This window comes from Anser anser, assembly GCF_964211835.1.
Source record: "Anser anser genome assembly, chromosome: 16".
NCBI classification, from domain to species: Eukaryota; Metazoa; Chordata; class Aves; order Anseriformes; family Anatidae; genus Anser; species Anser anser.
The window spans coordinates 8,748,001-8,770,785 of NC_139737.1; the positions used below are offsets into that span (position 1 = coordinate 8,748,001).

The 22,785-nt window shown below is 46.0% G+C and overlaps 1 protein-coding gene across 1 annotated transcript; it reads left to right on the top strand.

Annotated features, from left to right (window-relative positions):
- The first annotated feature begins 203 nt into the window (after positions 1-203).
- Positions 204-21,054, top strand: LOC310882525 (plasmanylethanolamine desaturase 1-like). Its single transcript, XM_083801415.1, has 6 exons — positions 204-438; positions 3,442-3,561; positions 14,602-14,693; positions 15,828-15,972; positions 16,606-16,818; positions 19,899-21,054. The coding sequence occupies exons 1-6, from the start codon at positions 219-221 to the stop codon at positions 20,018-20,020; spliced, it is 912 nt and encodes a 303-aa protein (XP_083657541.1). The 5' UTR covers positions 204-218; the 3' UTR covers positions 20,021-21,054.
- Positions 21,055-22,785: the final 1,731 nt, after the last annotated feature.

Here is a 22,785-nt window from a genome sequence, read left to right on the forward strand (position 1 = left end):
CGCCCTGCCGCCCTCCCGCCGCCCTCCCTCCTCCAGCCGCTCCCTCAGGGCAGCCCCTCCCCTGCCGCCACCCCATTGGCTGCCCCGCTCCGTGCCGCGCTCCCCATTGGCTCTCAGCTCGCGCGGCGGCGCCGCCGATAGGCGGGAGGCAGCGGCGGGGCGGGGCCGCCCCTTCCCCCCTCCCCTCCCCTCCCTCCACCTCCCGGCCCCATTTCCCGATGCTGCCGCCGGGCGCCTCGGCGGGGCCTGGCCGCCCCTCGCCGCCCGCCGCCCCCGGGGAGCGGCCCCGCGGCCGGGACATGGCGGGCGGCCCCGGAACGGCCCCGCAGCGCCTCCCGCCCGGGGAGCACGAGCAGGAGGCCGAGCCCGAGGGCGGCAGCCGGCGGTGGGGAGCGCAGCACGCCGGGGCCCGCGAGCTGGCCGAGCTCTACTCGCCGGGTGAGGGCCGGGGGCTGGGGCTGGGGAGGCGGCGGGGCTGGGGGGGTTGCGAGGGGGTTTGGGGGCGGCGGGGCTGGGGGGTGCCGGTGTGGAGCTGAGGTGGGTGCCCGGGGTGCTGGCCCTGCTGGGAGGCGCCTCACGGGAAGGGCCCGCATGGACCTGGGAGGGGTGTGCTGGCTGCGAGCCGCTGGGGGTTCGAGCCGGGATCTGTCCGTCATGTTCTTGGTATCGTTATTATTGCTATTACTATCTAATTATTATTATTGCTATAAAGGTAGGCTTTCTGTCCAAAGGTAGGTGAAGGGGGTTGGTCGCAAAGCAAGGGAACAACCGAAGCTTCCCCTTCAGAATGTGCCATGAGGGGCTCCGGGGTGCCCGCTGCAGGCCCTCAGGAGGGACGCTGGGGTTCTGGGTCGGGTCCTGCCCTGGGGCAGCCCGTCGTTTGACAGAGCCCAGCAGAGTGACAGCGGCTGGCGAGTAATTCTCTCAGCCCATAGCTCGAGAGATGCAGGGTGTTCGCCGTGAGCTCCTTCGCATGTGCAGGCTCAGAAGCGGGGAGAAGCGTCACAGCGCTCGGTGCTGCGTACCTGCAGTTCCCAGCTGGACGGCCTAGCTCGCACATTCAGAGCGGGAAGCAGGAGTTTTTACTTGCACAGAGCCAAGTAACGATAAGAAAACACACATTCGTTAACTTGTCAGTTCTCTAGACTGTTCAGGGCAAGTCTGTGCCCATTCCAGCTTGTTTTGGTTACATCATCCGTGCCTTGAGAGAAGGCGCTGGGTGACCTTTTTCAGCCGTTGGTGGTGATCACTTCTCTGTAAAGGCCAGGAATCGGTCACCAATGTAACCTGTTCACTCTGCTCCTGCTCATAAGAAGATTTCCCTCCCCAAGCAACCTGCTATCCTTCGTTTACCTGCAGATGGAAGTTTCTGGGAAGTCTGTGGAGTAGTGAGTGTGTGTGTGTAGGGATATCTAGCAGAAGAGACTTGTGGTAATGTTTTAGATGTGCAAATTTCTCCTGTCATTACATAAATAAGTTATGTAAACAGTGTCAGGACACGTTATGGCAGAAGCATGTGATGGTAAACTACTGAATTCTTAATAGCGCAGATTACATACAACTGTGCCGAGTGAATATGGCTGTGGAGTATTTCCACGACTTCTTTGAGCGTGTACTTCCTGGGTTTGGCACCTTATGCCTTCCTGTGGGCCGTATGTTTAAATTTGAGTACTTTTTAAACACAAGTTACTGGTTTTCTGGCCTTCTGTCCTTTGACTGCTTCGTCTCCCAGTCTGTCCAGAGCTGGAGCTGTGTTTCTGGACTCAGGTGTCTTTGGACGGGTGGTCTTGGGATCCCCACGTTCAGAGTACGGGCGGTGTTTGCACAGACTGAGCTCGTGGGACTTGCTGGTAAGGAGCCCGGTGCTTCCTTGCAGTTAGCTAATTGTTCCGTGAGGACCTACCCATTTAACTCCTCTAATCAGGGTGTGGTTTTCTTAGGCTGGAAGTGAGTGTTAATTAATTCTTCCTTTCATTACCCCAGGGATCTCCTTATAGAATCTTGCACAGTGTGACCTGATGCTGTATTGAAATACGCTTGTTCTTCGTGTGCCTTAGTGTTAGGATTCTCTCCTCTGCTACTCCAGAGGACACTAGATTCTGTATTTGTGGCCTTTCTAGAACAGATCTCCGAACAGTAGGAGTCTTTGTTCAGGCTTCTTTAAAAGCTGCTGTTGTAGGCACAGTGGGGATGATACCGGTCCTCTTGGATGTTCCCAGTCTCCTTTTTGTTCCACGGTGCAGCTGAGAGCTGCTTTAGCGTTTGGAAGGAGAGCTGCGAGCAGGCAGTAGGTCAGCATAGCAGAGTAATGGGTAGGGAGCTCTGCTCCTGAACACAGAGGTGCGGCTGTGCCAGGGCGTGCTCAGCCCGTGCCGACTGCTCGCCTCACGCCCAAGTGGCGCACAGCGTGCGGCGTGGCTGCGGGCTGCGGGAGCTGCTGCGCTGGCCAGCCGCGGGCAAGAGGCGGCTGCGCTGGCTGGCCCCGGCAGAAGGCAAAGTCTGACCCGGCTGGGCCAAGGTGGCAGCCGAGATCTCACCCTGGGATTTAGCTATGCACGTTCTGTTTCTGGTGCCTTAATCCACACGGGTCTCACATTGAGCATTCTCTTACTCTCAGCATCAGTGCCTTGTGAGGATCTAGCGGTGATTGGCAGCAGAAAGCTGCCTCTCCGTCTGAGTATTCAAAACACTACCACATCCTGGTGTCTGTTCTTTTTTAATCGGCACTAAATTAGGTTATTGTAGAGGTGCTAAGTAGTATGGGTGAATCCATGCCAGTTATTTCTCTTTGCATATTCAGTCTCTTGTTGTAACAGGATGGCTGAGAGGTTGTATTTCTCTGTCTGAGAGCAGGAAGGCAAAGGCAGGACCGCAGGAGTTGGGGGGTTAAGTAAGCTCCAGAAGTGTACCTACAATGTTAGGAAAGCAATTCTAGGGCCACCAGGATGCAGGATGATGCTTTTTCCTGTTAGTACAACAGCTTTGTTTACAAGGTCTGAGGTTTTGAACATCGTGGCTTGTAAGGTGATTTAACTACAGGGCTTCTGAGGCCAGAAGCTTGTTCCCAGATTCAGCCGTACCAGCAGCACTGAATATTGAATATTGAGCGCCATGCGAATTTGAAAAAAGATGTGATGCAGAGGAGCTTTATGCCAGCAACCGCAGGGAAAGAAAACTAGGACAATATGAGTTGATGTCTGGTTTTTCACTGTTATTTTGGGCAAGGGCAGAGGGGAAGGGGTTAGCAGTGGCTCAGGGAAGGGGAAAGTCATTTGACAAACTACTCACACCTCTAATGAATAATAAGCCTCTGTTTCACTTCCCTGTCAGACAAATGGAGCAGGTCATCCAGGCAGTAGCATAGTCTGTATTATTTCAAACTTCAAAGTGTCCTCACAGATAAAAGTAAAACATGTTGTTATTTTCCTTCTTTTCCAACAGGAAAGAGACTACAAGAATGGATCTCTGTCATCTTATGCTTCTCTCTGATCTGTTTCAATTTTTACAATCTTCTCTTCTACTTGCGACTGGAACACACGCCCTCCATTATTGTTGGGATATGTAAGTAAAAAGTGCTCGCTTTTGTCAACAAGGCAATATTCTCTCTTGTTATGCTGGAAACAAAAGTCTCATCTCTTATGCTTCACTTCCTACTGGAAAAGGAGAAAGGCAGTTGTGCACATGCAGTAGTTACTGCAAGTGTAAGGACTCTTCAGAGGGAAAATAGCTGTCAAGACTGTCAGAGTTAGAAACAACAACCTGATCCACAAAATTACAGAACTTCTTGGAATGCAAAAGTTCAAGAGAAATCTTACGAAAGGTGTTTCAGGCATCAAACAGGCTTGATTTCTGGGGACTGATGACTAAAAATAGGTATCTTGTAGCATTATGTTTTCACGTCAGGATGTGAATTTTGGCCTTTATCCTGAATGCTGACTTCTTTCCAGCTGTGTAGCTGGAAATTCCAGGTGCAGCTTTCGTGTAATAAATGTGACTCTTGGGGTCTCATTACTTTGATTGGAAGTGGAGCCAAGCAAGCTCAGTCTCATATCTTGCCTCAGATGTGTGGAGGTATTTAAATCGGCTGGATCTCAGCAGTACAGAGCTGGTTCTTGAATGACCCTTCCAAGTGTAGTGTAAGTTGCAAATGCTGTGCTGCTTCCTTGCAGCGACAGAGGGTATGTCTTCGAGCGGGATGACAGAAACATGGCTGTTCTTTGGCTCTTGGCTCGTAGATCTGTGATTGCTTTTCTTTGAACTTGGAGTTTAGAAACCAGGTTGGTCTTACCAGGACTGATGTTTTGATTTAAGCAACTTCCCTCTTTCTGGGTATTGGTTGGGGTGGGGAAGGGGAAGGAAGAACTTGTTTCTGCATCCAACCATGGACGAAAGAGGTTATTAGGAATGCAGTATTGGCTTTTCTGCCTTACCAAAGGAAAAGCTTATCTTAGAATTAGGTGGCTATTAAAAGGGTCTCCACAACATTCATTACATCATCCGAAGTCTAAACACGTGCAGAACTTGAATGTTGTCTAACACTTGGAGCAAAAAGTACTGGTGCTTCTATGAGCTTGCTGTAATTAGCATAGTAATGAAATGCTTTTGCACAGAAACTTCCTGGGGAGTGAGCAGAAGAGAGGGCAGGGGAACGGGCTGAGCTGCAGCTGTGGTCATCTGTGGCTGACTCGGTCTGTTGGGGATGTCCGGCCAGTTCCTGGTAGCTGGGTTAGCCTCCTTTAGGTGAGAATGCTCTTAGTACACAGCTGTCGCTGTCCGTGCCATGTGTATTTATTTTTTTAAGTACTGGAAGGCTTTAGAGATTTCCTTGGAAAAGTTAAAGGGAGATAAACCGCGAGAGAAGCTCTGCAAACAGTGTCTGTTGGCTACATATGTATGGGAGGGAACATAAGAAAAGAAGAATTAAGTTCTAAAAACTGGAAGTCAGCTCTGCAGCACCTACCTTCTGTTATTTTCTGGTTTGGTATGAGGGAAAGAAGAGAACAGTAACTTAGCACTTCACTGGACTTCTCGTATACTTGTGGTGTGTACTGATGGCTGTATTAACGTCTGGCTTTGGATGAATGCTGGTTAGGAGAATAAATCCATTAGGGCACCATATAAACTGCCTGCAGGTGTTCAGCTTCTGTGCTTTACAATGAAAGCAATTTTTCCACGGACTGTGTGAGGTGTTGCATGTTTCAGAAGTGATAGTTGTTCGTCATCGCTGTTGTATATTACTAATGATTAAAAAACCAGCAGATCCAAATAGTGATAGGCGCTATGAATTTTTGTCAAAGCTGAGGATTGCTAACACCTAGTGTCTGCTGAAGGTGACTGGCTTTTTCTCGGGCTAAGGAGGAGCAGTGTCCTCCCACTATGAATTACACCAGCTCGCTTGCTTAGTGTAGTCTTGCCTGCTCTTAGCTGATCAGGTGGAGGTTCTGAAGGGAACGGGGATGAGCATGGCATGAGAACTGCTCTGTGGTGATGGGGGAGAATCAGTAATGATTGCCAACCTGGAGTGCGTGCAATCTGTTTGCAACTGGCTTTCATGTCAAAATTAATATTGATAAAAGCTTAAGTTCTCTGATACCCTGTTTACCGGTGTAACTGATAAAGCAGCCAATTCGCTGATAATGGTATTTAAGTAGTAGTGAATGATTAAAGCCGCAGAATCTGGATTCTGTGTAAATAAAGCAGTGTGGAAATAACTGATAATATGCACAAAAATGAGTGCAATAAAATAGGGACTGCACACTGTTGGTTTTGCTGTCAATGTATTACTTCATCAGGCAAAGCACGGCTGATGTCTCATTCACAGCGATGATTAGCTTTTAAGTTTTGTGAGACTCCTCTGCCTATGTGTGCCGCTTCCTCACTACTCTGTGCCATGGGTAAAATAAAGGAATATTGTCACGGACACTGTCAGGTGGGTTTCTGCTGAAAGCTTTCCTGATGCTTACGTTAGAATATTGACCTTCGAGTTGGGATCACAGACTAAACCTCCTGCTAATAAAGGAGTTTGAACCAGCTCTGTCTGGAGTCCGCATCAGGTCTTTGTCTTTGGAAATTACAGTAATGTGAGAAATCCCTAAGTGATCCGTGATCTGAGGCTGGGTCTGATCTGCTGCCCTGGCCATTAGGATGGATTGTTGGATGCCCGTGTGCTCTGGTGTAAGTGCTCCCTTGTTTTTTTAAGAAACAGGGAGCAGTTTGAATGTCCTGCACCACTTGACCTAGCTCGAGTCCTGTATCCGTAACTCGAGGCTGTTATCCTTGGTTTCAATGCCTTTAGAAGCACACAGCTGTAACACGGTTAGGCTGTAACTAACTTAATCTGGAAATTCCTGGGACAAAGGTGGTCTGATCCTCCTGCTGGCGGTCTGCAAGCACCTACTTCCTCGTCCGCTCAGCACGGCTCACGTGGCGCGCTGCGACTCGCTGTGCTGGGCCAGCTGCAGGTGCCCGGGCAGGGTTAGCAGGCAGGCGCCAGCGCTGGGGTGTTGCAGCCCAGCTCTGGAACCAGGCCGTCTGCGCTGACAAAAGCTCGTCGTGCGGGAGAGGAAGAGGAACCCATGTGGTTCTCTCCTCTCCCCGCCGCTTTAGCAGGCGGGAGGCAATTCCTTTCCCTCCGCGTGGTCAAAAAGGTGTAGGCAGAGGGTGGATGGCTTTCCTCGTCTGTGTTAAATGCAGGCCTGCCCTATTCTGAATGCCTCCAGCTGCTGAGGAGCAGTGAAAATTCCCCTCTGTGTGCGAGCTGACGGCTGTGCAGACGTGGACCTGGTGCTCGGGTTGTGCACACGTGCACAGCTAACCCTGGGGTGGGCCTGGCTGGTAAGGCTGGCTGTGGTGGATGCTAAACCCCCCATTTTCAGCTGTAACTGAACTGTTCCTGCAGCAGGACATCATCCTAGCGGTGCAGCCGAACCGCGGCAGCCTCAGCCGCTTTGTTAGAAGCTCAGTAGTGCCAGGGAGCAAGGCTGGTGTAGGTGGCATTTGTGTGTAAGCACCAAAACAAATGAGATTACTCTTGAAAGCTCTTACACCTCCAGGCACGTTTGTGGTGTCGAGCATATTACTCAGAATACACGAGGTACGTGATATGTGCTGTACTAATAGCAGCTAGATAAAGGTGGCAAGTTGCAGCATGGATTCTCTTCCCTTTTTTTTCTCATCCTCGTGACTTCCTGTAGGGTTTTAAAGCCTTTTTTTTTTTTTTGCCACATTGGTTGACTTGCACTTTATCCGCAGACATCTTATGTTCTTAATGGATCTTGTTTAATTGCGACCTTATGAAAATTAGTTCTTAGGTTTGTGTTACCTGTTCATATGCATAAAAGTCCCGCACGTATGCTGATATATTTAGGGACATCCTGTGACACAGCACAAGGTAAAATGAGTCATTGCTGACTTGAGTGATAGTGAACTAATTCCTGTAAGCCTTTTATCACATTTCATTATTGCAGAAGTTGTGGGCTGGCCAGAGGGCGCATGCAGAAAGCAATCACTTGTTTCGTTTTCAAAATAGAAACCTTTGTTTTAAGCTTGAGTAGCTCTGCTGCAAAGCTGTACCTTGGTCAGCTGCATTGCAGAGCCAAATGAGGAGGGTGTAATGTATGAAAGCTCTGGCACACGTTGGAGTAAAAGCACTCCTAGCTACCACAGGCACTTCATGAAGTGGGCTGCTTTGCATGAGTATCAGCTGCTTTGATTCCTGCTGCCTTACAGCAAGAGGCAGAACCTTCTGGCACAATCGTGATGACATCGCTTGGTTTTGGATTTGCTTTGTATGTTAAGATGAGTTTCCATTTGAAACTTTGATTTAAAAGATCTTTGAAATTACAGCTGGGAAACCTCAGTTAACGAAGGAAAATTCTCCGTTGCGTGTTGGCCTGAGCAAGATAAGTTTCTTGTCACCTGCTGTCTTGTCCCCTCTGCAGTAACTGTAGGTAACTGTGTTTTACATCCTAAACTGTACCATCTTTTGAAGACAGAGACTCCACAACTTGTCATTGAAGAGGTAAAACTTTGATTCAACCACTTGTTGCACTTCCCCTGCACTAATACAGCCTGTTTGTGTCTCACCACCTCCCGTTAACGCACACGACTGCTGCTTGGAATGGAGGAACTTAGGAGCTCCCGGGCCTTCCTGCTCCGAAGGATCCTGGGGGCTGTCAGTCTCAGAAGCGGGATTACAGGGCGTGCTTGGGCGGATGATTTGGCCACTAGCTATCTGTTCTCCGTGTAGCTTGGTGAGGGGATGGACTCCTCCTTCGTGCCAGCAGCTGTTCGCGGCAGGACGGATGGAGGAGATAACCTCAGGGAAGGGGTGAGCCGTTCCCCTGCTGGGTGCTGCTCACGCTGGTGGCAGAGGGAAGCTGGGGACGTGGCCCCGTCTGTGCTTCTCTGCTTGTGTGCACAGCGGACGTGCTACTGCTCTTTCTGTCGGCAACGGGGGCTGAGAGACAAAGGAAGCTCTGTTTGCTCGCTGTGTTGTCAGGGGCTCTCTTAAAGTTGCAGGAACTTTGGCTGGAGGATTTAACAGGTCTCAGCGGCCCTGGTTTGCTCCGAATGGTGCCTCTTTCAGCTCAAAACACCGGCAGCGCTGGAGGGCTGCCCTCATGAAGGAGTGGGCTGTAGGGAATGTTGCCAGAAGTGGCCAACTCAGCGAGAGCGCAGACCTTGAACAGAAGCAGTGTTATCGCTGCTCACGTCCCGAGCCAGGCAAACGTGTAGGTGTTGGGTCTCCTGCGGTGCAGACTTGGGTACACAAAGCTGCCCGGTGCTCCTGAGCGCACCCGGGTGGTTCCTGGGAGAGTTTTAAGTGGGGGAAAGCAGAGAATTAGCTCGATCATTCATACTAGTGAAAGTATTGTTTGGGGTTTTTTAGTGAGAGGAAATTTTGCTCTTGATTTTCCTTTAGTAGCCATTATTCTCTGTTCTCTTCGTTTTCTTCTGGAATGGCTTAATTGCTTTTTGTTTTGTTTTTTTTTTCTGAGCACGTGTTACCAGGAGTACCCACAATGGCAGTACTTGTTTAAGAACCTCATGCTCAGGTAAAGTTGGCAGGATTTTGTCTAAATGTGCCAGCTATTTTACAAACTCTCCATCAGCTGGAGAAATAGTGAGAATAGCTTGCTTAGCACTAAGCTAAGGTTAAAGACAAAAATAAAATTGGGCAATTCCTGCTATTAAGTTTATTGGATAGTGACTCTTAGCCAAGCCGTGCCTTTGGTAGATGAGTATGTGCTCTAGGATCTGCTGATGCTTGCCTTCAGGACAGACAGTACCCTGATTCCTCGGGGATCTCTGGTAGCTTCTGGCAGCACCGCACGCTGTGTGGTTCCTGCCCTTGAGGCTCACGTTCGGGTCCCTCTCGGCTGGAGGCGAGGCGAGGGATGTGCCTGTGCTCCTGGTGGTGATGCTGGGGGCAGTGGGCTTGCTGAGCAGGGAGCACCTGGGAGAAGAAGAAATGTCTTCTGTGTTAACATCCTTGCAAAGCAAGGTTGTGTTGCAGGCTGGGCTTTTTCTAGTCCCTGCAGCATGTGTATCACAGACATGTTTTATTTGAAAATCCAGCTATAATGTAACATGGCTATTATTTATCGGTAGGTCTGTACACCCTTCCTTTATCTCGTAGTTCAGCTGTTCTCTGCTCCCTCGCACTGATAGCTGTACTTCTGACTGAACGTTTCTCCTTATGACTTAACCAAAGCGATTACCTCTTCTCTTCTGAACTGCTGTGCTCTGCGCTTGCCCACGTGCTCAGGGATTATTGTCTTAGTGCCCTTACTTGCCACAGGATCAGTCCCCTGCCTGCTCTGTGATATGAGTGTCTCTGCGCTGCAGTAAAGCACTGACTGTGGGTGCAGGTGACAGGTATTTTATTTTTATGAGCATATAGGTGTCAAGCGATTGATACTTTAGCACATCGGTTTCTAGAAATCACAAGATTTCTCTGTGGAGTTGGCCACTCTGCCCTGACTCTCAAGCGCTGTTCTGTTCAACTAGTTCCTAGTCGCTGATTCAAAATGACTGTATGACATGGTGTTATACAGTAGGATCAAGTAAACCTCCTTGTTGCAAGCGTACAAAATAGCTTATCTGTTGACATGTGTCTGAAACATGCAGCTCTCTCTGGGCTTCCTGCCCTGTGAGCAGCCGGGCTGCGGGAAGCGGGACGTGAGCTGCTCCAAAGGGACGCCCCTGTTGAGGTGGAAGCTCTAAGCCCTTAGGTTGGTGCTCCAGGAAGAGGAGGAGTAGGAGCTTTTCTGTGACGTGAGCTCCTGCGTGTTACGTGGCTTCCAAACAAACCGCAAGCAGCAGCGAAAACTCCTGGTCTCCTGCACCTGGGCCAGCTGCGCTTCAGCCCTGCGGTGCTGTGCCCAGCAGGTGCCGGGGCTGCTGCCTGAGTGCTGCCGTGGCCTCTGGCAGGTCCCCGCGGCGGCTCAGGTGGGGGGCTTGGATCCTCGGCAGCGCCCCGGGGGTGCTGCTGTGCCTGTGCCAAGGGTCACAGGTACCGGACGGCTGGAGGGGAGCGGCTGTCCCAGTAACTGTGTGCATCAGTCCTGAAACGTCAGCAGCTGACACAAGCTCACCTGTACGCCTTTGCTCTGTGTCAGTGCTAGGCCTCTTTCTCTTCTCCTGATTCAGCAGTCTGCTTGCACAGCCAAGAAATCCTGGTGTTCTCAGCATGTTCTGCAGCTCGCTTAAGTGCAGTGCCTTCTCTCCCCGTGTTTTCAGCATACTTGCTTCCTCAGCTAGAAACCAGAGCTGGGCTGCTCCTCCATCCCCCTGCCCAGCAGGTGGGAGTAAAGGAAGCGGTGTGCACAGAGCGGTAGTTCTGTTACAGATCCTGCTTCCAGTACTGTGCAAGTCCACTGGTTGCAGTTCATATACGTACACTGTCAATAGCCTCTCTTTCCTGACCTTATGATTAATCTTATAACTCGTGTTCAGGGTTGTCAGGCTATTGTACCTCACCCTCCCAAACCTGATGACAGAGCATCAAGATCCGTACCACACTAGAGAAGTAACTGGACACCCGTACCTTGATTCTTTTTTTCCCCTCTTTTAACTGGGGACAATGCTAGGTGTATGAGAATATTGAGATTAATTCCTTGCTGTGCCTGCTGAGCCTGCAGACAGGATGCAGTGTTACAGTGCTTGTCACGTATAAGCTATGGTACAGTCTTTGCTCTCTTCGTACATCTCTTCACGCATGACTACTGAAGGATCAGCAAGCCCTTCTGCAGTACAGCTGAAATATGGCTTCTGGTGGTTAGCTTTTCCAGGCTGCCATAGTGTAATTCGCTGCTGCAGGCACCCTTCATTCTTTCCTCTTAGCTTTTACCAGTTTACAACAAAGTAACATGAAATGTCTATTGAGCTGTCAGTATTTTGTCTCTACTCTTGTTGTTCTTCCTGCTGTTATTGCAGACTCGGATGATAACGTGTGCTGGAGGCGCTGTGGGTTAATCGGGTGATTAGCTCAGCAAGAATGGTATTTGAGTTGTTGCAAAGTGGAGTGCTGTTCAGATATCTTCCCTCTGAATCAAGGCTATTTGCTCTTTCAGCTGCTAGATGCAGATCCAAAAGCGCTCGTGCTCCACCCTGTCTCGCTGTAGCCTACACGCGTGGTCTGAAATAAAACAAGCATACAGAATTTACTGGCTATAACACCTAAGCTGTATGCACCGCAGTAAGGTGATACAGAAAGATATCTTCTATATACAGAAAGTGTCTTCTACTGTATTTAAGAGTTTGGGCCGACTGGATTGAATCCAAATGGATTCAGCAGTGAGGATCTATTTTTATTGTGGAAAGAAATCATTTGGGTGTAGTAGGTGCCACAACAGTTGATCCTGATTTTTTTTATTTTTTTTAAACGATGGGGGGGTGACAAAAGGCATGTAGAAATGAGGAATTAGCTAAGCAAAAGGTAACCACCAGGAGGGGTATATCTGTTCTGCATGCACTGTAGGAGACTGCTGTGTCCTGAAGCTTAAGAGCACTTGATCAATAGTAACAGAACAACCTGGTCCTCATCTGTGCTCTGAAAAAATGCCTGCTCTTTAGCAATCCTGCTAGTGTTAAAAGAACCTCATCAACCTGGGCTCTGGAGGCAGCTGGCCTCAGTGTCCTGATTGGAGCAGGAGGATCAGGTGAAGTCCAGACCATGGCCAGTGTAAATAAGCTGTGGGGCTTAGGGGGAAAGATGCACACTGGTGTGTGTTTTTTTTTTTTTCTGGACATAACTCAGATTGAGTTTGTGAGAGGGGGAGGAGTAACAGGATGCCCTGCAGTCAAAGCAAGGTGAACCGGTATGCCAGCTGTAACTCTTGATTGGGATTACAAGTGCTCTGCCTAATTGCTTAGCAGGCAGAGGTGTACCTGCCCATCACAGAAAGCCTCAGTACTGTAATTGAGGAGCTGTGCTTGGAAAAGTCTTCAGACACAGAGAACCAAATGCTGCCTGGTGGAGGAGAAAGCCAGGAGCTCTGCTTGCTTCACAGCCCTCTGAAGAAGAGTTGGTAAGGCAGTCGGAGCAAAATAAACCTCCTGCATCGCATCTGGTCTTGCAGCTCCCTGCTGCTTCTGGTGCAAAGACTGCTACAATGGGTGACCTCCGTAAACAACCTGACTTTTGTAAACATCACTGGGGGGAACTGAAGAACTACATTCCAGCCACTCCGAGGTGGCCCTGTCACTGCTTTGGGTTACGTGGATGGCTGTGGGCAGTTAACAGGCTTCTGGGAAGTGAGCTACCAGGCGTGCCGACTGTAAGTGACTGTGCCTTGTGCTCTGTGTCAAATGGGAGTAGGGCATTGCTAACTAAGCTGCTTTGAACACACCATCATTGTAGTTCTGTTGCTGTGACTCATTTAACAAGACTGCAAGTTCTGTATATAGCACTTGAATTGGCCTGAAGTTTGTTTGATATCTGAGGAATCTGCATTGAGATCAGACAGAATCAATTCCCAGGTGTATGTATAAAGGATTTGATTTCTAACCAGTAGCTGTGCTGAAATCTGGGTAGTGCTTCTGCTGTTCTTGTGTGTTTTTTTTTTTAATCAGAGCTGCAGGTAAGAGGTGTGTGCTGCCTCTCCCTTTGAGAGCATTAGTGCTGGCCCCACAGAGAATCACCAGGTATGCTTGTGTTCACCAGGTGGGCAGTCTGAGACTAACTGAACAGCCGGGTCCTGCTGTTCATGTACTAACCTGAAAGGACAGCACTGCAGTGAAAAAGGATCCTGATTCGTAATCTGGTTATTCTTCAGATATAGGCCCCATTCAGGCGGTTAATCTCTATCAAAACCTTCTCGGAGCGAGACGTGCAAGCTGGCAGTGCTACCTCTGGATGCCTGCGTTCCTTAGAGGGCAGCGTCTGACCATCTTCAGTCCCTCAGGTGTAGAGGTCCCAAGGCAGCATCGCCCTCTGCGCTGTGTTGCCACAGCCGTATGGCGATGCTCTATGCTGTGTTCCCCCAGCCTCCCCATTAAAAGTAAGGGCATCTTCTCTGAATATTCTTCCTCAAAAGCGTAGTAAGCCTGGCAGTAGGGCTTACGCAGGAGGGCTTCTTAAACTGTGCTGGAGGCTTCGTAGCTCTAGGTCTTGGGAACCTGGCAGTAGGATTTCTTCTACAGATAAAGAATGATAGGGTGCCTGTTAAACACCGTCCAATAGATCGGTGACTGACCGAGAAATGTACTGCTGTTCTGATCAAGTAATATTCTTATCCTTGCTCCTAAATGTCAGTATTACCCAGAAACTTGGGTAAGTAAGAGATTATCCAGAACAGGAAGGCAGAAGTGTGACTTTGTGTGCAAGAATTGAAAATCACCTTTACTTGACCACAGTTTTAAAGTTCTCGTGGTTGACATCGAGAAAAATCTTGTTGCAGAAACCTCTGTTTAATGGTGTATCTAAGTTTGTGTGGACGTATCACAAGTGCAGGCTGTCCCTTGCAGAGAATCGCCAGTTTGGTTTCCAGGGCCTCTGCCTGTAGCATTGCAGATGATATAATCACAAAGTTGTTTGACATTCCAGTCTTATTTAGTCAACAGCCTTGCTGTACCAAGGAGTGGTTTCTTAATTGGTGCTTACGTAGAGTCATTGGAGTTCAGTGCTCCTTGCTTACAGATGTAAGGGACCATGGGAGACGAAGAAGGGTCTGCAGATAGCAGTATCTCTTGGGGTAGCTTTAACAGATGCTCCGTAGCCAAGTAATCTGTTAAACACCACGAAAGAAGAAGACGGGCAGGTCCAGGGAGAAGGTGCATCTAAAATAAGATCTAAGTGACTCAATTTATGTTATTAGTATTTTCTGTACCAGCAATTGCAAAGATTTTCGAGCTGTTCTGTAGAGGACTGGTCAAATACAAAGTCTTGGTGTAGCTATAGTGAAGACTGTCCAAACAGTGTCTCGTTAACCATTATTGCTAGCTGGCTGACCCTATTCACGTAAAGGTTTACAGCCACGTGAAATCTACCCAAAGTTAGAGGTAGATAAGCAAATAAACTTGTAAGACAAATAGAAAATGTGAATGTTAGTGAAAAATGCTTTTGTGTATCTAACTGTATGTGTCTCTTCATTCAAGTTGCAGGAGTTATTACAGCTGACTTTCTATCAGGATTATTTCACTGGGGAGCAGACACCTGGGGATCTGTGGAGCTACCAATAGTCGGAAAGGTTTGAGATTCTTATTCTTAAGCTTGAAAAAATTAATTACATGCTTTTCTGAAACCCTTCTAGTATTCTTAGATGTTAGACAGGTACTTTTCTTGTAGTTTTGCCAGTGTAACCAGCTCTTCCACCCAGTACCCTCCTCTAAATGGCACGAGGCGCTGTTGGTACAGTGCTCCCAGGGCTGTGTTTACACTTGGCCTAGGTGACATGTGCAAGGTGACACTGTTCCGTTTTATCACCCTGATTAGGGTTTGCACACAGTTTTGCAATACCAGTGTTCGCAGACCTTGCCGAGGGACGGAGGGCATGGCCTGTTACACACCAGTGTAGAAACTTCACTAGAGACGAGGCTTGTGTAGAGCTTCCAAAAGGCTAATAAATGCGAAGAAGTGCAGAATTTACCTGGCCTGCTTCAACAAGAGTCTATTCCTGGAGCTAAGTTCTCTAAAACCTCTATTGAAGAAAGTACAAAGAAGCTTTAGCAAGAAACTTTCTAGTTCTGTGTGCACCTGCACCTCATTGTAAATGTAATAGTGTTAGAATGGTGATGACTGAATATTGAGATTTGAGGTGTATTATACATCTGTGGCTACAAATGCCGGATGCTTAGACGAAATTGCACTGACTTCTATAATAAGCTGTAATCTGTTTTTTTAATAAACTTCTTTTTAGCTACCATTAATTTCTCCTCACAGTGCAATATTAGGAGGATCTCTGTTTTCAAAAAATATATGGGATATTCCTTGTAATTATCCAGAAACAAGTGAACCAGATCAACAAAATTAAGTCTGTTGGCTTTAGTTTTATTTTTGTTTACTATCAATAGATTTGGTAGACCTTGAATGCCTGTATCTGTGGACCGTAGTTCAAGGGGAAAAAAAAAAGCACTACAGGAAGCTATGCACTAAATAAACAACAGAGTTCAGACTGCTCAGGATACCGTTGCATAGACTGTACCTGATGTATGTGTTGAAGGCAAATAACTACAAATGTTTTACTGTCCCTTGCCTACTTAATAGATTTGCTGTTTCCTCTCTGAGATTGTATAATTCAGGTGCTATTTCTACTTTTTCTTTTTTTTCTTGTCCATGATAACTCTTGAGTTACGGTGTCATGTTTATCAATTTGTTTTCTTAGGCTTTCATTAGACCCTTTAGAGAACATCATATCGACCCTACAGCAATTACCAGGCATGATTTCATAGAGACCAACGGAGACAACTGCTTTATGACACTAGTCCCACTGGCAAACATGGCATACAAATTTGTTTCTTTTTCCCCAGGTAAGCTGTTACTGATAACTTCTGTGGATTTAGCATTTTTGTTGCTATGTAAATGAGCAGTTGTTAATATGAGGATAAAAGAAGCCAATGTATGGGAAATGACTAGTAATAGCTCTTGGAAGTGTGATGCTCCCTGGAGGAGGGAAGGGAAACTTTTTCTTGAAAGGGAAGCAAACTGTTTCCTCTAGCCCAGCAGTGAAGCTGGCTGAGGAATCTTGTAAGGAAGCATTAGAAGTAAATGTTCTTTCTGCAAGAGGAATCAAACTGTGCGCACACAAGGAAATTCATTGTTCTAAACCTTATAAAAATGCTTCATCTGTTTATAAATAAATTCATTTGCAAACTAGAAGGGCAAGAATTAAAGGGTGAATTTAAATTTATGGATAAAAAAATCAGACTTTAGCTTCCTGTTTATGGTGAGTTGACAGAAGTTGGCGCATACTGGTCTGTCTGGTGACATTCTGAAATTGCTTATGGCGCACTGCTCTTGTGACACTAGTGCTAAAGCAACTTTGAGGCCCTTGTTAGCTCCTGCAGCACCAGCCAGGTCTGGCTTGGCAAGACAATGTTTTTTTTTAGTGGAAATTCATATTTTTGTAAAAAGTACTTAAAGGTATAAGTCTTGTTTTGCAGAAGCATTATATGAAACATGTCCTTGGGAGTGTTATGTCTTTGCCCTCATCATCTTCATCACCATGACGAACCAGATTCACAAGTGGTCTCACACGTACTTCGGTCTTCCACGCTGGGTCATATTTCTACAGGACTGGCATATTATCCTGCCACGGAAACACCACAGGATCCACCATGTGTCGCCACATGAGACGTACTTCTGCATTACAACTGGTACTGTCATCTGGTTCATAGCTCTTTTTAATAGTCTAGTACAATTCACCGGGCAAGATGTAATTCAGCGACAGTCTATTAAATACAGAAAGACATTGTGAAGCTAACTGTACTCTTAGTTTTGCTGAAGTTATGTAAAGCTGTATTTGTTGCATTAAAAATGTGTGAGGAAGATTCATGATTAGCCACAGGGTAACTTTCAGTGGGGTAGGCAGTGGTACTGAGGTCTAATTGCTTGGTATCTTGGAAATCTTACACTAGCGATGCATTTTGCTCATTAAAGTGTTAAAGCAGGTGGTGGGCCTTCCTACACAAGGAGCATCATAGCACCTGCAAGTGCAGCTTATTTTGAATTTGTGCTTCTAAGGCAAAGCTTCTGGACTTTTAGCATTCATTCATTGTGATTTGGGGCAGAGAGGACAGACTTGGAGAAAACTGGCTTTAGATTCTTCTTATGTCTATGCTCGATTTGATGCCCACTGTACAGGCTGGGGTACTCAGTCACCAGCGTTGCACAATCCTGAATAAGTTATCAAGTTACTCAAATGACTCGATATAAACTGCTCTGGTTCTTGATTCTGTCATTGGCTTTGACAAACAGTTTGTCAGTTCTGAAATCTCTACGAAGAAACAAATCTAGTTGTTATAGCCAGAATGTCATGTAAAAGCACTGTACAACTCTGTCTGACTTGACAGATCATGGCAAAAATCTTGTCACTGTAAGAGCTCTTTTTTAGTTCTGCTGTGTCCTGTGTCTGTGGTCCAGGTAGAACACTGCAAGTTGACGCTTGACCATTTAGTGTTAGTCTTAAGTCAGTTGCTTTTGTGTTCTTACCTACAAAAACAAAGTTCTCCTGTTCAGTCAGTGCTTTCTGTGAGTGTTCATACCATGCTAATCTGCCGTAAGATGGCACAATGGATTTATGCTCGCAGTCTTCCAGTGGAGCAGTGTTTCTGCAGCCCTGCTTCTAGGGCAGAAGTGAGGGGGAGGACAAATATGCAAGCACGTGCTATTTAAAATGGATCTTCATAAAATATGGTCATTAACTGTAATGCACCTGTTAGTGACTAAGTGCAGAGCACATTTAAGAGAAGACGGCCAAGCCCAAAGAGTGTACTTGGTTTCAGAGCTGACCTGTGCACATAAAGGTCTGTCACTGTACCACTGCCAGGGAAGGGGTCAGGTAACAGAACTTTCTGGTGATTCCACTGCTAAAGCCTTTGGACTGCCTGCCGTTTTTAGACACTGGGAAGGAGGAGTCCACTCCTTGAGGGTCAATGGCTGTGCTAATAAGAATTACATGGAATGACTTCCTAAAAGGCATCAGTATAGAGTGAGGTGAGCGGGGCTGCAGTAACACACGTGCACAAGCAAAAGTCACGTCCAGCTACAGAAGCTGGCTGAAAACAGCACCCATTCTGATAGATCGTTAAGGCTATAATTACGTCTGGTTGGGAAGGATCTAGCTGTATAGAAATAGGATACTTTTCAGCAGTGAATATCCTGAATGTTCTTTCATTTTAGTGTTTGTCAGATAAGCGCATAGTCCAAGGCTTCACCAGCAAGACATTCGCATTCCTTCTGCTGCCCGTGTCACTGCTGCGCGAGTGCTGCTTGGGTCTGGCAGAGCTGGTTCTGCAGCAGCTTTTCTGTGTTCCGGGCTTGCTCATAGTATCCTGCACTTGAGCTATCTCCTTCCTCTAGCGTGAACTGCCACTGCTAGCTCACTGTTTCCATTGTGGTAACAACGGCTCCTTCATTCCTGCCTTTCCTTTGCTTTTGTTTTCTTTTTCTTTTTTCTTTTTCCAGGAAAGTACATGAAATAAAGTATAATGTGTATATTTACTGAGCAGTTCTGTAAGTGTGGGATAACAGAACCCTATGTATATCCATTTCTTCCTGGTTGTAGAAAAACAGCTACAGGAGAATAATACTTCCCAGTGCTGATTTTTTTTGTAGCTATTGCAATATTTAATGAGAGGCCTAAAGTTACTATAATAATACATTGTAATAAAACCCTGTGAAGTTGCTTCTTTGTGCACTCTGAAGCCAATTATTTGTGGTTAGGTTGGCTTCAAAATACAGTATCAGAAAAGCGAGCTAGCTAATGTACTAATTAATATCCCAAAAGTGAGATGTAAAGCCCTTCTGAATTCAGCGTGAGGCCTATTAAGCCTGTATGACTTCCGTATAACAAAACACTTCTACAAAGCATTCAAAATAGGCTAAACTTGTAGGCTAGGAAAGGTGCATTTAAACTCTTGCTGCATGCAAAGGAAGATGGCGTTTACTGCCACTTTTCGATAAAATAATAGAAACCTGTCCCATATCAACTGTTAACAGAAAGGCTGTTACAGGGAAGCAGAAGTGGTAGCTGAGCTGCGCGCTTTCAGGCATGTGCTGCTAGCAGTGCTGCCCTTTTAATCCTGGAAACGTCTACCTTCAGTGTCATTAAGTGCAGCGTGGTACTACAGCAAGACCTTCCCATCACAGGCTTCGTGAGCAATCACTTAAGCAAATTTAAAAGTATTGTGCCCTCCCTTGGTAAAATTAAAAGTATGAAAAATTTAAAATAGAAAGTTGATATTGGAACTACCAAAACTTGAGGTTTTATTTAAAGAAGAACTTTGTTTACTTTGAGCCTTAGTGTTGTTTAGGTCCCAAACTGTAACCTCAGTTTTTCTAGGAAGCGTAGCATTGATAATGTATTTCAGAACCATGTTGTGTGCATGTATTTTCCTGCTGTACTAACTACCTAATGAGAAACACAGGGAAAAGCCAGGCTGGCTTCGGTGATGGGGGGGGGGGGGGGGGGGATAGATAAAATTATTGGGTTGGTTTTTTGTTTAAATTTCAACACTAGATATAAGGTGCTACTAATATAACTGTCTTGCTTGTAACACAAATCCCTTCAACTTGGTCTCTTTTCTGACAGCTGTGCAATAGCTGTAGAGTAGTCCCCTTAACTCTTTACATTTACCTTGTGTTTAAATCAAGGAATTTTATTTAATATTTCAATATATTGAACTTTGGTTGCTATGACAAACTAATGCTTTTTTTTTCCTTTGATATCATTTAGGTTGGCTGAACTATCCGTTAGAGAAGATAGGATTCTGGAGGTGTTTGGAGAACATTATCCAAGGACTTACAGGGGAGAAGCCAAGAGCAGATGACATGAAATGGGCTCAGAAAATTAAATAACTTTTGCCAGCCTTCTGCAGTCCTTATCTTCGTTGCCAATGTTTCTTTTTTTTAAAAAAGCCATCAGCCAAACTCAAGACCTGCAAAGAAATAAGACTCTAAAGCACAAACTAAAAAGTGCTAACAGACTGTAATTAAAAGAACTAATTCTTAAAACAATACTTGAAATGAAGATGATTACTCTTACTGAGCACCTTTGTTTAGCCATGTCGCTTACATCTTAGAAAATACTTCATCACTGTATTTCATAAAGCTGTCAGGCAAGCCAGAAGGCAGGACACTCACTCCATTGGTACGTGGTGGCATTGTAAACGTGTTGTATCAACATTATTTAACACTTCAGAAATAGCTTGTTGCCTAAGACCTGTGGGGGAATGGTGACAACAGTCTGTCACTTCATGTTTGAGTCCAAATACACTGCATGAAAACAGTGTGTCAGTACTGGAAGCCTATAAAACCATCACTGTTCAATGCACTTAGTGTTTGGTAACCTTATAGTTCCAGCTTCACTAGTAAGTAAAACCGATGTAATGTGGAACAGACTTTGAGAATCCCACTCCACCAGTGGGCCACGAATCCTCAAGTGTCTTCAGTTTCCCGTAATGTAAAATTATTCTACTCTCTACATGGAACTGAGCAAACCATTTCTGCATAAGCCTTCAACTGTACCTTAACAAGCCTCTGCGGAGGGGGAGGGCACCCAGTACAACACATGCTCGCATTTGTTCGTGTGGAGTGCTCACTGATGAGCTTTCTATTAAGTGTTTCCTACCCCGACAGTAAATGTTTAAAATAGTTATAGCATTGGGCACATTGCAAATAGCTGTATTCAAGAGCTCAAGGTATCAAACTTATAATGTTAGAAGGGAAATGTCAATGACTGGTGTTTTGTTCTGTTTTTTTTTAAGGTGCTTGCTTGTTTCTGTAAATAATATAAAGCCTTAATCTCTTCTGGTGTAATGGAATAATATTTTAATGTGATGTTTGAATGTATATAATATATTTATAACAAAGCAGTTGGATAATACTAATCATGTTTGTGTCTTGTCGCTCTTCGTTCATATATTGTCAGTGTTTTAATATAAAATCTTGATCCTGTTCCAGGCACCTAAATATTTTTCAGCCTGTTAGGTCTTGTTTAGGTTGAAGTGGTTATTTCTTCAACTTAGTAGGACCTTGACCCTGTGTTACACCAGACTTTAGCACCTTTCCAGAAGTGCAACTAACTGCAACAGCATTGGATGCTAAGGAAGAGCTCTGCTGGACTGGGGGGAAAACGTTCCCTTAGTAAATTCTAAGTGTATGCATCCAACAGACACCTAAATGCATGTGATTTGCATCTTGTTTCCCTTCTAAAGCTTAATGAAGGTCAAACCTAAGACTGTCTTCCCTAGTTGCAAACTATTAAATTCAAACTGTGATTTCCTGAAGTGCATAGTATAGGAGGGTTTAAGTCCTAGGTTCAGAATAACCTTGTTCTCAGTTTTTAAATATCAACTTCCAATGATAGACCACCTTTTAAAGGGTTGGGACCTGGCACCTCTCCTTCAATTGAGTCTGCTCAATGCTGATGGGCCTGAGCTGGCTTCTACAACTTTAAAGTTGCAGTTGGCACCATGGTTACAAGGTGTTTAATATGTTTAAATGATTCAGACCCTTAGGGAGAACTTTTTACCATTACGTGAAACTGTCTCCAGTTACCATAGTCAATATTGTTTATCCACGTGGATTTGACAGTAAAGAATGCTTCTACTTCAGTAAGCATTTAGTTGTAAGTGGGGAAGAGGAAGGAGTACTCTTTAAATGCTGCTATTGGGGTAAACAGCTGTATAATTTTATATTGCCTTTGTTGAAAAGGGGAGGTCTCCCCAGGCCCTCCATCACAAGCCTTAGTGAAGAAGGCTGTGCATTCATGAGTCGCTGGGGAGAGCAGGCAGGTGTCTGCAAGCTTGGTTAGGGAACGTTGTTGCAGGCTCGCAAGTTCTTTGTAGATTATCACCTACTTCTCCCAGATACAGATATTTAAGACGTTTGATTCTGTGCCAAATTTGTGGAGTTCAAAGTAGATCCTACTAGTAGTTCTATCACTACTTGTTCTAGTTTCCAGGCACTGACTGTTATGTATTACAACCTGAGATGTGAATATTTAGGTGAGAAAAAGGGTAACGTCCCCTACTGTGCAAGTCACTGCAGTGATTTTTACTCCAAATCAGTTAAGTTAGATCTAGTAGTATTCACAATTTGTGGCTGAAACTTGTTTTAAATTTCTTTGGTATAACAGGTGTTGAATTAAAAAGATGCTGAATGCTGCTGCAGTGGGATGCAAACTATTGAGTCCAGAGCAAAAAATTCTACTCCCTCTTCTCCCCTTCCAGTGTGCGAGTGTCCTGCAGTTTTAGAGGTGTAGAGTACAAAGCTGTGAGTACAAAGATCTGCAGTAGTTATTTTTTACCTCTTGACCAAAATTTTAAATTCATGCCCACTTCTGCCCCGAGACTCGTGGACTCCTGTAATCCGTATTCTAACAGGTTTGTAGTCCTTGTTTTTCTCCCACCTGCCCTTCTCATCCCTTTTTCCCCCCCCTCCCTCCTGCTCAGCCCCAGTTGGAGTTAAGTAAACCAGTGTCAAAACCCAGTACAGAACCTGAAGGATGCTCAGGTGTAATGCAGCCTTGGCCACCAAGTCAGCTAAGGCTTACCTCTTATTGGGAACTTAAACGCCACATCAAAAGCAATACTGCACTGTATATAACAAATGGTCTGAAA

Excerpts from the sequence above, each read along its gene's own strand:
- LOC310882525 (XM_083801415.1), top strand. The coding sequence starts at position 219 with ATGCTGCCGCCGGGCGCCTCGGCGGGGCCTGGCCGCCCCTCGCCGCCC. Across the intron at positions 14,694-15,827 it reads AGCTACCAATAGTCGGAAAG|GCTTTCATTAGACCCTTTAG; the intron begins GTTTGAGATTCT and ends TTGTTTTCTTAG. Across the intron at positions 16,819-19,898 it reads GTACTTCTGCATTACAACTG|GTTGGCTGAACTATCCGTTA; the intron begins GTACTGTCATCT and ends GATATCATTTAG.